At 39.0% G+C, this 12,410-nt stretch overlaps 1 protein-coding gene across 1 annotated transcript; it reads right to left on the reverse strand.

Annotated features, from left to right (window-relative positions):
- Window positions 1-316: 316 nt before the first annotated feature.
- Window positions 317-10,887, reverse strand: gda (guanine deaminase). Its single transcript, XM_071482587.1, has 14 exons — window positions 10,638-10,887; window positions 9,769-9,857; window positions 9,295-9,466; window positions 8,653-8,740; window positions 4,658-4,763; window positions 3,951-3,978; window positions 3,713-3,820; window positions 3,339-3,446; window positions 3,122-3,219; window positions 2,730-2,797; window positions 2,143-2,289; window positions 1,801-1,919; window positions 1,651-1,678; window positions 317-1,552 (listed from the first exon to the last, which is right to left on the reverse strand). The coding sequence occupies exons 1-14, from the start codon at window positions 10,764-10,766 to the stop codon at window positions 1,479-1,481; spliced, it is 1,362 nt and encodes a 453-aa protein (XP_071338688.1). The 5' UTR covers window positions 10,767-10,887; the 3' UTR covers window positions 317-1,478.
- Window positions 10,888-12,410: the final 1,523 nt, after the last annotated feature.

Below are 12,410 nucleotides of genomic sequence, written 5' to 3' on the forward strand. Positions count from 1 at the left end.
TGGCATGACCTCTTCCTCTCAGTGCATATGCTGTAATGATACACCTGAAGTGAAGCAGAGACCTTGGTGTCAGTAGGACATGACAATAGCCATCTACATGTCTCTCTGCCATCTCACCTTCTGAGCTGTCTGGCCCAGATGGTGAAGAGCATCTGTTAAGGGAGCTGTAGACCGCTCTGTTAGCAGGCTGGAAGGGTCAGTGGGCATTTTGTTCATCCATAACTTTTACCTTCATTCCAGGTTATGATCACTGATCAGTAGCTGCTGGGTTATTAACTGCAGATAAGAGAAAAATGCAATAAAAATGATAACGGACTTGGTGGGTTGGTTTCTTTATTTCAATCTCCATGTGATGACATATCAAATAGTATCTTTAATATATAAAATTTGGTGTTATAGAGTTATATTTTGTGATTGAAAAAAATAGCTATATTATAGTAAAAAAAAAAAAAATGCAACCTTGTTTATAAAGACAAACACTCAGTCACATCAGAAATTAAGTGGAGTGATGTGACTCCACTTAATTTCCCGTCATTTCCTAACAATTTTAAGATAACTTGACAATGGTAATATAAATACATAAGTATGCCTCATTTGGCCGGCACTTAAAATCAAACATCCCAGGGCTAAAACCATTTGAATTGGATTGGATGAGTAAATCTACAGTTAGTATAACAAAACTAGTAATTGATTTTGATCATAAGGCACGAGGTCAGTTTCACTTCACACTGAGTCAAATCAAGATGTGGATTTTGAGGTAAATCAGGCGCGAGATAATATGGCAAAATGTTGAATAAAATCCTTGTTTCACAGTTTCACGAGACTGAGCGCTGCAATCTGAAGCAGACTGTGCTCTTCAAAAAAAGAAACTCAGATAACATAATCATGTGCTTTTTTCATTATAAACACAGGAATGGATGTATTTGAATGGAGTGTGCAGTGAAAAAAGTGAATGAGTTATGATTTTAACTGGAGTCAATCCCAGTCTTCTGAATATTAAGCATTTTCTAGCTACACAAGCATGAAAATGGGATCATTCTTTAGTCAGCAAGAGCTGGTGAATGAATATATTTCACTGTGCAAAAACAATGAGCAACTAGGTAACTTCCTGCAATAACTTACCGAAAAAGTGCAATGTTTACAGCTCTTAATAAATTCCTAATTCCCTGTTTAAAAACCCAGTAATTACCTTTAAGACTCAAGGAACAGTCCGAATTCGACCACAATTTTGTATGACCCTCAGTGAACCTCATAAATAGCCTATTATATATTATAAACACCTGTTTTAACCTTTGGATTTATCACAAAGGTTTATCATGATGCTGTTTTCTTTACTTATTTGTCTACAATGGTACAGTAATCCAGTTCTTGCAGCCATATAGCATTTCCATATGGTCATTCTTGTTCTTTATATGTTGTATCCTCCAGATATATATGTATTTTAGGCTGTGAGATAGATGTGAGGAGGACCAAAGGGTTTACTCTGCTGGCTCTGTGAACGGCACCACCTTCCTCCCAGCCACAAACACCTCCACTATGTTACGATCGTCACCTGTAACAGAGGAAAAACAGAGAAGAACATACAGGTAGTAGTGAGTGGCACGTGAGAGTCTGAAAAGTTTGGACAAATAAACTGAAATGGACACTCACCCAAATTTAAGAACTTCTCCAACAGAATCTGAAATTAAAATGAAGATAAATAAGTTACACTGAAATTAGATTTTGTTGGTTTTATTAATTTGTGTGTAAATGTGTTTTTTTCTGCCAGCTGGTAGTTAAAGACAGTGCACAACAACCAACCTTTGGTCCCTCGTTCTGAATCAGGTCAATGGGTGCTCCAGGAGCAGCTACGTTCACTCTTAGGGCATCAAAGTCTTTGCCAACTTCAAAATTCCCAGTTTGGTCATCCAGGGACAAGGCTACAGACAAAACATGTGGTGAAAGAAAGTGTTATATTCTCTTTCCTCTTGTATCAGTCATCAATAAAATATCTTGTTCCCACAACTAAGACATGACTTAGAGTGACCTAGAGTGGGCAAAGACATTTCAGCAAGAAAAATGAGAAAGGGGTCAACCGCTTGATGACATCTATACAATGCTAGCTCTTTTTCTGAGGGACCGCTCGCTGGGTTTGTGTCTCACCTTGGCTGCCTCCCAGTGTGGCCAGTCTGAACACCTCCTCAAAGGTGAGTGTGTCATGGTCTGGGTCCTGGATGGTCAAGGTTTTGGACGTGTCCAAAGTTCTTCTTACAGCATCCAGCATAGAGGCGGAATAACCCCCCGCCACATCTGACCAGATGGGTCAAATTAATAAAGGCATGCAGACACAAACACAAGCATTCACTACACTTGTTATGAGGATATAAAAAAGCAATGTGTCCATTTCAAATTTTCAGATCTTGTCTGCCATTAGGCGTGAAAATCCTATTAAATCGGATCCTTTTTTTTTTTTTTTTTTACTTTGAGGATAGATGTTGAAACCAACAAAATAAGCAAACTGCTGATGGTCAGCTGACCACCGTGTTAAACCTCTCAGCTGACTGCACTAAAATAACTGACAGCTGTAACACCACCTCCCTGCCTCCAGCTCCCATACATGCTTTTATGTATGGGGCAGAGAGTTTCCAAAATAAAGCCAAACATGATTTTACTGCTTCTTTTTAATGTAACAAACTTTGTCAAAAGTGGTCTGGCACTTGAAAATGTACACAGAGTTGCACTGCTCCCACCTGTTCCCAGCCCCAACTTCACTTTGTGGTTCAGGACGTTACGGACGTTTAAAAGTCCACTGCACAACCTGCATAGATGGAGAGAGAGAGAGAGAGAGAGATGACTAATACAATGAAACAACTGTAAAAAAAATTATCATGTATTAGTTTTGTGTCAGCTGATAGATTCTGGGCTATTCATAATATTTTCTTTTCTGGTTTAAATTCAACTATGACCTAATTTCAGCACATGGATCAGTAAAGTATCATCTGTTCTATCTCTTCTCATTCAGGGATCTATAGTGATATGTTCTACTCTGTTTCTTAAGTGCTATTTTATCATGAAATCTGTGTTATGTAAATCATCCTGGGTCTTGGTCACATAAAGTCTTGAGAAACTATCACAGACTTACGAGATGTTGGAATTGGGGCAGTGAGACAAAGAGGCTCCTGTCTCTCTGAACAGATCCAACTCTTTATCACTGAGGTAGCAGCCATGAGCCATCACAGTCTGTGAATCAAGCACGATTATAAAATCAATTATGGTCAGCATTTATATTGGTATTCATATGTTTTCTACAGAAACGTGTAACTGTGTGTGCACAGGCAGGGATGTGATTGTGAACTCACCTTGTCAGTGAGAAGATTGTATTTGTGATACACCTCTGTGTAAGACTTTGAATCAGGAAACAGCTCCTTTACAAGCTTCACTTCCTCAGTGTTTTCACTGATATGACTCTGGAAATGAACACACGAGTGTCAGACATTAACCTGTTTCTTCAAGCGTAGCATTTACAGTAGATACAGCCTGAGGAGTGGCAGTGCAGTGACAGGACAACTAGTGCAAAATGCTATTCTGCAACGCGTTTTCTTTCTTCCATGACAATCGCATGTGTGTGTATTTATTTAATCGTTCAAAAACCCCACAGGTTCAGCACTAAACGGTCTCTTTGGCAACAGTCCCCTGTGGACTTAGCCTAGTTTGGTTGCCACAGTGAACTTACCTGAATGTGCAGGTGGTTATTCTTGGCGATTGCTCCCAGTTGTCCTAGCAAGGCTTCAGTGCAGGATGGAGCGAAGCGGGGAGTCACTACTGGCTTCACAAGGGGGTACTGCCCCCAAAAAAAGAAGGAAAACAGGAGGAGGAGACAGGGGAGAAATAGAGGATGAAAAAAAATACACAGCTACTGCATGTTTTTTCTTATATCCTTGAATTGTCCTTATTGTATTATAGACTCTTACCTTTTTGTTTAGGAGCTTTTCAATGAACCTTGAGGAAGCAAAAGAGTGATTATAACTCATATGGAGCACTTAATAGTTTTGCCAAAAAAAGGTTTGTGAGGAAAACATTACTTCAGAATCGGGTGAACATTCTCTCCGATTTGCATATGTGTATTTACACATGACAATCAGAAGTGTATGTTAATACAAAAACTGCCTTGTTGTCTCTCAAACACTCTGGAGACACAAGAGCTGTGCTGCTGTTTTTCACTCAGACACACATAAAGAATTCCCTCAAGATTGTCTCCAACCTACATCATGGTACTTACACAAATTTATATCCGTGACTCATCTGTTGCTATCTGTAGCTGTCTATAACATAGCTAACAAGCTTTATGCACTAAAACTAAAAACTGCCTCTTCACTAATACACACTGAAAAAGTGTAACTAAAGTCATTGCTTTGGGGGATTTCTCCTCACTAAAATATCGTCAATAATCTGCTTCTTCTTACTCTTGTGAAATAAAATGTCGAATGAACCATTAGCAATACATAAATACAAAATATAAATGGTACAAAATAATCTTGAAAGGGAACACACAAGCCTTTTGTCCTGTTTGACGCTGTTCAAGTCACTGTTGGTGCTGAATAGCTAGACCCTACAGATGCACAAAGGACTTCCAGCACATTAGACCGGCTGTATAATGCATGGAACAAATGATACCCACCGACAGGTCTCCTCTTGAGACTCTTGAATGGTCTCTTTGTAATGTTTCACTGCGTTGTTCCTGTCCATACACACCTTACCCACCAAGGCACGCTGTCCAAACTCATCTGCAAGAAAAATACAGATGACTGAGCTCACACCAGATTTGTTACTACTGGGCAACATATTACTGCTTTATTTATATGGCAAATTGTGAGCATGAAAATACAATGCAATGCAATGCACTTCACTTCACATCAAGGCCATGATAACACGATAAAATGTGAGGCATCTGAGAGACATTTGATAAGAACAGGTTCCCACTGACAGCATTCCATAGTTACAGTGTTTGTCCTGTTGTTAAACTCACTCAGTGATCTTGATGTCACCTGCATTTCGTGTCAGGTTCGTCCTTCACATGTCAGAGTCAAATCCTGCTGTCACTCACAAGCCCTAATCCCAGTCATCTTGTACAAATGCACACGCTGAGACTCATACCATACATACTGTTACCTGCAGGTCACTCATACTATCACCAGAATCAGATAAAATGCCAAGAAGGTTTTCACATGAGGAATTTGCTTTGGTGTTTGGTGCATAATTATGAGGACAGAAAGATAAAGCAAGTGCTGCAGGTCTTAAATACAAATAGAAAAATGTAACAATAACATATTTACACTCATCCAACAAGTGTGCGCACAGACCTTTACAGAAGCACATACGTATATAAAGCTGTCAATCAAACTATCAGCCCAGCACTATCTTTCAGCCATAGTGCTGTCTATAATCATTTTTTTCAGTTCTGTCCTTGTGTAAGTATGCACAGCAATCCATAGCTAAATGTAGACCAATAAAGCTGTTCATCATCACATGTTTTGCTCTGTGTGCTCATATAAAACCTTTCTTGTGTGTGCCTGCCCACCGCAGACACGGAAACTGACCAGAACATTAGAAGAATTGTCAATTAGTTTGTTGTAATTTCATTAAACACACACTGATTTATGGGTCCTGCATGGATACACGGGTGTTTTGATTTGACCTCTGCCCAGGTTGAAAGTGGAACTAATGAAACTTGGAAAACTTGTTGAGGTAAAACTTGTCGTGCCCTAATAGGTGCCACAAAACAGGAGTGCTGTGGAGAAGGTGTTCGAGGCCCAATAAGACAAAGTAAGTGAAAACAACAGTACCAGTAGAAACAAGATCATTAGAAATAATGACAGTGGGCCACTAGACGGAACTTGATAGTGGTGGAACTGCCCTCAGACCACTGTTAATTCAACATTATTGTGCACTTCATTACATTTCCTAATGAACAACTAATTGTAATAAGAAGTTTGAAGCATTAAGACCAACAACAGTTCAACAGGAATTATGTCGTACATGATGCTTTAAAGTTAATAGGAAATGAAATATGCTTTTAACAGAGGAAAGTTTGTTGTGTCACACAGCAGCCAGAACTGATAACATTAATGACGGCTCTGGTCTATGATGCCCTATTAAGCCCTGCTGGGACAGCTAAGTGGAGTACAGCTTTAACTAATGTAATTAGTCAAACCTGTGCCCTTCCCACTGTGACATGCTGTGAAAAAGGTCAATGTCCCGGTGGAACATTTCTGGTGCCATGCTGAATCCACAGCAATGATGCGTTGCTTGTACCAACAAAAACATGCTGGGTTAAAGGCAAATGATTTTATGCGTGCTGGGATGGTCATTTGAGAGAAGCATTGAGTTAATGTTACCCAAATGCTGGGTTATTCTTTATCTTTTTCCATTTACATCAGTGTTTCAGTCGACATGGACAGTGTTCACAAGCTTTGTCTCACCTTGGCTTTTCCTATTATGACTACTCATAATGTCTACTGTGAAAAAGGTTCATAGGCCAACATATCAGATTTAAAATTTTAAATTTTGGGAGGCTGGGAGAGGGGTGTGTGTGAGGGGTGACACCCATCCATGTTATGTACAGTAACAAGGCTCTGCTTCAGCAAGTTACAGATGATCAGCAGGCCGCACAGGGACTGTGAGAGAGCTTTGTGCTACTGTGACCAAACACTTCCAGTCATGTCAGGCAGAAATGTGCATGTATATCAGATTTCCCTGGGACCTTGAACTTGGGACTTTATAAGATTATTGCCTGAGAAAATACAGTACATTGGATCTTCTCAGATATATATTTTTTTATTCTTTACATCTTTATAACACTATATCTTATATCTATCACTATATCTCTGAAATGAATAAATTAATAAATTCAACCCAAGAGGAAGTGAAGCATGAATTGGAAGTACTCTAGCTGGTCTACTTCTAACATTAAATAAAAAAGTCTGACTAGTACAAATATCATGCTTTTCTCTCTACATGTACATATATTTGATATGTATTTGATTTTTTCCCCCGATATGTGCATATGTATATGTGTAACGTATGTATATACGTGTGTGTGCTTATGTATGTAGGTATATGCATGTGTGTATGTATATGAGTAGCTATATGACTATGTATATCTATGTATGCATGTGTGTATGTATATATATATATATGTGGGTAATTGACAGTATTGATATGTATGCAAATATAGAATGGAGATACACATTATGATTAGTAGCTATACTGTTGTTCACTTTACTGTCTTATGTGTGCACTATGCTCAGGGGTGGGATGAGGGGAAAAAAGTTATAAGGTCAAAATGGTTGTCAAGATGTTCAAATAACAAGAAATATACTGTTTGATTGACATAAACTGACACAATTAAGTATAAAAAGAAGAACAGGCAGTACTCAAACATGCATATGCACATGAACACATAGCTTACACTGAATAACAGCAGTTTTCAGCAAGAGAGAACACCTGCTCAGAACAGGACAAAGGTAAAGGTTCAATGAACTTGATTGCACAAAATGACTATGTGAAGCTGCCAGTGCTCAAATGAGTACAGTTGTTTCATTACACACTAAGTGTGTGTGTGTGTGTGTGTGTGTGTGTGTGTGTGTGTGTGTGTGTGTGTGTGTGTACTTGTACTTGCTACATAGTAAGGACCAAAAAAAGTATTTTACTAACAGAGTGGGGACATTTTGGCCAGTCCTCACTTTTTGAGACACCTTCAAATCACATTTTGAGGGTTAAGACTTGGTTTTAGAGTTATGGTTAGAATTAGGTTTAGGTTAAGGTTAGGGTCAGGGTTAGGGTTAGGCACTCAGGTGTGATGGTTAAGGTTAGGGTAAGGGGCTAGGGAATGCATTATGTCAATGAGTGTCCTCACAAAGATGGAAGTACAAGTGTGTGTGTGTGTGTGTGTGTGTGTGTGTGTGTGTGTGTGTGTTCAGAATTGCATAACATGACATGAAGATGATAAGGACAAGGCATAAAGGTGAACACGTTTAGTGTGTTTCTAACACAGAACCCACAACATTACTATCACTAATAGTCAGTTGAACATAATATTTCAATTGCTGGGCTTAATCTTATGGGCTCAGGTCTTTCATTGTGGTCTTCAAGACATTTAAACAAAGCATATAGATGCATGGTCACATTTTGAGCCCCTGCTCTTATAACAGCGATGATACAGCTTGAATGTATCAGACTGAAGATCTGACTTCTCATGCTGCTGAGACACTTGCTTTGTGACCATCATGTCAAAAATATTATGTCGCTGTGTTAACAGACTTACATTTATAGTATTTTCTTTAGCAACAGACTCCACATTTATCATTAGGGGAAGAGCCTTCAATCCACATCCAGCCCTCAGATTTTACCAAGTACTGATACCGATGTAGGTATTAACTGGCAAACTAATGACCCACAGGTCACCTACTGCTCTAAGGTGATCATTTTAAACTATGAGCTGGATAATTTAATGTATCATGATTGATACCAGGAGCATTTGACTGGAATGGTCTGACAACATGACGCACTCCAGCCTCTAAGTTTCCAGTCCACATTATAGAAGAGGGGCAGTGGTTAAAAATGAAAAAGATTTAGGTCAAAATGTGTGTGTGTGTTGAGAGTAGTACATCTTACTTGCAAGCTGGCCCAACAGGAGGGAGGCATCTGTATGTATGGTAGCAAAGTAGCATGCAGTGGTTGTTCCGTTTCTCAGGGTTCTTTTCTGTAAAGCACAGGGATCATATTACAGGATAAGCTCACAACATTTTTTCTATTCTCTATATGTCAAGCCACTTAAATGTTCACACCCTTCTTAATTCATAGGTTGTACACAACCTCACCTTTAACTGCCATGTACTGTCACGATTATTTATGCACTGTATCACTGCACTGAATCATTGCACTATCATGGCACTGTCTTTTTTGTAAAAGTTTTTGTTTACATTATATTTTATATTTTTATATTTTTATTTTCATTTGCACCATGGGTCCGAGAGGACCGTAATTTCAAATGTGCTGTATGTCCTGTATGTGTAGCATAACTGACAATAAAGCTGACTTTGACTTTGACATTGACTTTGACTTTGTGTGTAGTTGTCAAGGGAAACTCATTTAATTTTTCACTTTACCTATTGGTCCTAGGGCAGATTATAATGCTTGAAATGTGTCACAGGGCTGAGCTTTGATTTGTTGTCTGTCTTTAATTGTCAAGACACAACCACTGACTGATAGAACTGTATTGACTCTGACGTTATCTCATGGTGCCAGCAAACTCACCACCACTTGAGTGTAGACCCTTTTGGCAAACTCCAAATCTTTAAATTGAGACTCAACAGGAAAGGTGTAGGTATTGAGCCACTGCAGTAAGGGCATGTCCAGGGCCGTGCCAGCGTAGCTGTACTGGGATGCGTGAATGTGGGTGTCCACCATTCCTGGCATGAAGAACTCACTGCAGTGAAGCAATCATCAAAAGTGGTTTATTTATATGGTTTTTGTGACCTGTGCAATAAATGACCTTATTATGATGCAATGTTGCATGCATCTTTTACTTTCTAGTGGTGTAACATATGTAATATACATAACATTGTGTAATACATACATACATACATTGGTCTGTATTCATCTGTCGACCAACTTCATCAACGACAGTGTTACTCTCTCACTCATTGAAGTTATTTCCTTTCATTAAGTCCTGTAAACTACTATTGCGCATTTCTGCAACCAAGTAATCCATTTCAATATTCTACTTACTGATGTGTCAGTTGAGCGACTTCAGATGGCCTGAAACCAAATGTCTGAGACAGTTTGTCCAGCTCCTCGCCTTTTCCAATGAAAGCAATCTGCAGGCAGAATGGAAATCAACCAAGAGTTACTGATATAAAATGCGTTTGCATGTACTGCAGAATAAACTGATTAGAATTAAGAGCTGGAAAGGTCATACATGTCAATTTAATGAGGCTTTTTGTCCCCAAGCACTGTGTGCTTAAGAGGAGGAAAACCTGATGAACAAACTACAGTATATCCTGTTTAACATTTAGCTTACAGTACATCATAAGCAACGTATGTAGAAAGACAAATATATTCCATGTGTAATCTTGTAAACGGCACCTTTTTGTGTCCCTGATGTCCACCCCAATAATAACCAGCCTATAATTTCAACTATGACCACTTGCCCGTTTTCCTTAATTTTAACACATAACATGGGTGAGTCTGTTTTTCTCCAGGGATTTAATGACGTTGCCTCAATTATAATCCCACTTGTTGTGTATTTGAAGAGGCTACTTCAGACTGTCATTATGTCTGAGAGCTTAGTTTGGTTCAAATTGTTAAAGTTGCTCAGCAACAGCGCACTGTAGGAGACACTTGATGTAACAGATTTCTATTTGGAGAAGAGAGGTCTGTTCAGGCTGAATTTTGTCTTTAGGAGTTTAGGAGGTTAGGTTTAGGAGTAGCTACGATGAGATATAGCCTAATTATATATTAACAACCAAAGACAAATGTCGAAGAATGAGCTCGCGTTTTTGTTTACAAAACTATAAATCATAAAGTAAAAAAAAAAAAAAAGAAAAAAAATCCAAATCAGACCAAAGCTGTTTTAGAAGTTTTAAGGTCTGACAAACCTTTCCCTCTGTGTTCACTCCCAAGAGCGCATCTTCCAGGATCTGCACCGCCGTTTCCTGAGTCGAGTGGATAAATGTTCCCCTGTAGACGTGCGAAACTGCGGCGCTGGTTCTGTCAGAGTTTGCCATCCCTTCACCTGATCAGTCCGAGTCGAGCAGTGAGATACCTGCGGCAGCAACAGCGCACAGAGGTGTTTGTCCTCTGGGAGCTCCGATCACCACGACGCACCGGGACGCACGACTCCACATGACTGAGAACAGACAATCTGCAGCCAATGAGAAAATAGGGTGTGTGTCTATGTCTGTTGTGGTTTCTCTGATCATTGAGTTGTTATGCCATAAAACCCAACGTTGACAGAGTTCACAAGAGTGAGAGAGTTAGCTGGTGAGGACGTTTCCAGTTTTGCTTTTGTTTTACAGCAGATATTCCATGGCAAGTGATGGGGGCTGCTTTGAAAGCTTCTTAGAAAAACTATTTAGAATTACTTTGTAAAAAAAAAAAAAAAAAAAAAAAAAAAGAATCTGATTGACAAATGAATGAAATTATGAATGAAATTATCACACAATAATACAACCCCCCCCCCCCCCCCAAAAAAAACAACATATGCCAGCAAAAAATGGCACTCAATTGAGTTTACTGCAAAAACTGCCTAATTATTCATAACATGAACCAAAAACTAAAACTATTCCGCATTATTAATGAAAAAGTGCAAGTAACATCAGTTTTGGTTTTGTACACCATAATTGTTTAAGTTTGGCCCTGGTGATGAGATGTCTGAGGTTTATCCACGATGACGTTATCACTGTGGCACATTGAGCAACGACTCTCGTGTTTTGCACACGCACTACACAAAAGTCATGTGTGGTGGCGGCTGCCTGAGCAAACCTTTACAGTGGTCGGGATGAAAGAAAAGGGGCTGGTTAAAGGGGATTCAATTAGGAGTCTATAGTAGAGAAGCAATGGTAAAATAAAGTAAAAATCTATCATGTTATGTATATATGTAAACTACTGTTTGTAGTTTAAGTAGTTAATTACACAAAAATGGCTACTAGTTGAGTTAAATGTAGTTCACTACTCTCCAACACTGCCCATGGCGATGGATATCAGATACAGCCCTTACTGTAAGCGCCTTTGAACTGTGGCTATTTAATAATTTATCACAGAGACCAAGGAGCCTAAATTACCAATGAGTTACACTGCTGCTATTGTACCAAGAACCTTAAAGTGATAGTTTGGGTTATTTGATGTGAGGTTGTGTGGGGAACCTATCCAGTGTTTTACCTGCAATAGATTTGAGTCAGCCTGGAGAAGCAGACCGCAGAGAGGCTGAGCGATGGCTACTGCTGCACAGGGGGGCAGCAGAAAAAAGCACATCTTATTTTGTTCACTTAAAATAAATAAATAAATAAATAGGTTTGAGTGTTTGCCGTATATTAAATGTTTTCACTGCTTTATCTTGCTGTCAAACAGCCCTTTCCTTTGGCACTAAATTTTCTCAACCTTTGAACTTCCATATTCCTACACATGAACACACTTTATTACAACGTAGATCAGCTGTTTGAGTCACAGGGCTTCAAATCAGGTGCAGGGAACCTGCACTTGACTGTCCATTTCTGCTGCAAAAGTGGAATCCCATTTTCAGATTGTAAACATTATTGTGCAAGTTAAGTAAAATAAAATCCACATAAGTTTTTTGTTTTTTTTTTAAGTCAAAGAATCAGTGTTAATGTCATGGTATCACTGTCATAAATGAAACAAACAGCTCACTCTCT

The sequence above is a fragment of the Trachinotus anak genome, unplaced genomic scaffold (genome assembly GCF_046630095.1).
Source record: "Trachinotus anak isolate AG129_WGS33_773 ecotype Australia unplaced genomic scaffold, CSIRO_AGI_Tana_v1 ptg000008l, whole genome shotgun sequence".
NCBI classification, from domain to species: Eukaryota; Metazoa; Chordata; class Actinopteri; order Carangiformes; family Carangidae; genus Trachinotus; species Trachinotus anak.

What these genes read in the sequence shown, in the direction of transcription:
- gda (XM_071482587.1), bottom strand. Translation starts at nt 10,766, where the DNA reads ATGGCAAACTCTGACAGAACCAGCGCCGCAGTTTCGCACGTCTACAGG. An exon ending in ACAATCTTCTCACTGACAAG is followed by an intron (nt 3,220 to 3,338) that starts GTGAGTTCACAA and finishes CTTGATTCACAG; the next exon opens with ACTGTGATGGCTCATGGCTG. An exon ending in TTCAGAACGAGGGACCAAAG is followed by an intron (nt 1,679 to 1,800) that starts GTTGGTTGTTGT and finishes TTTTAATTTCAG; the next exon opens with ATTCTGTTGGAGAAGTTCTT.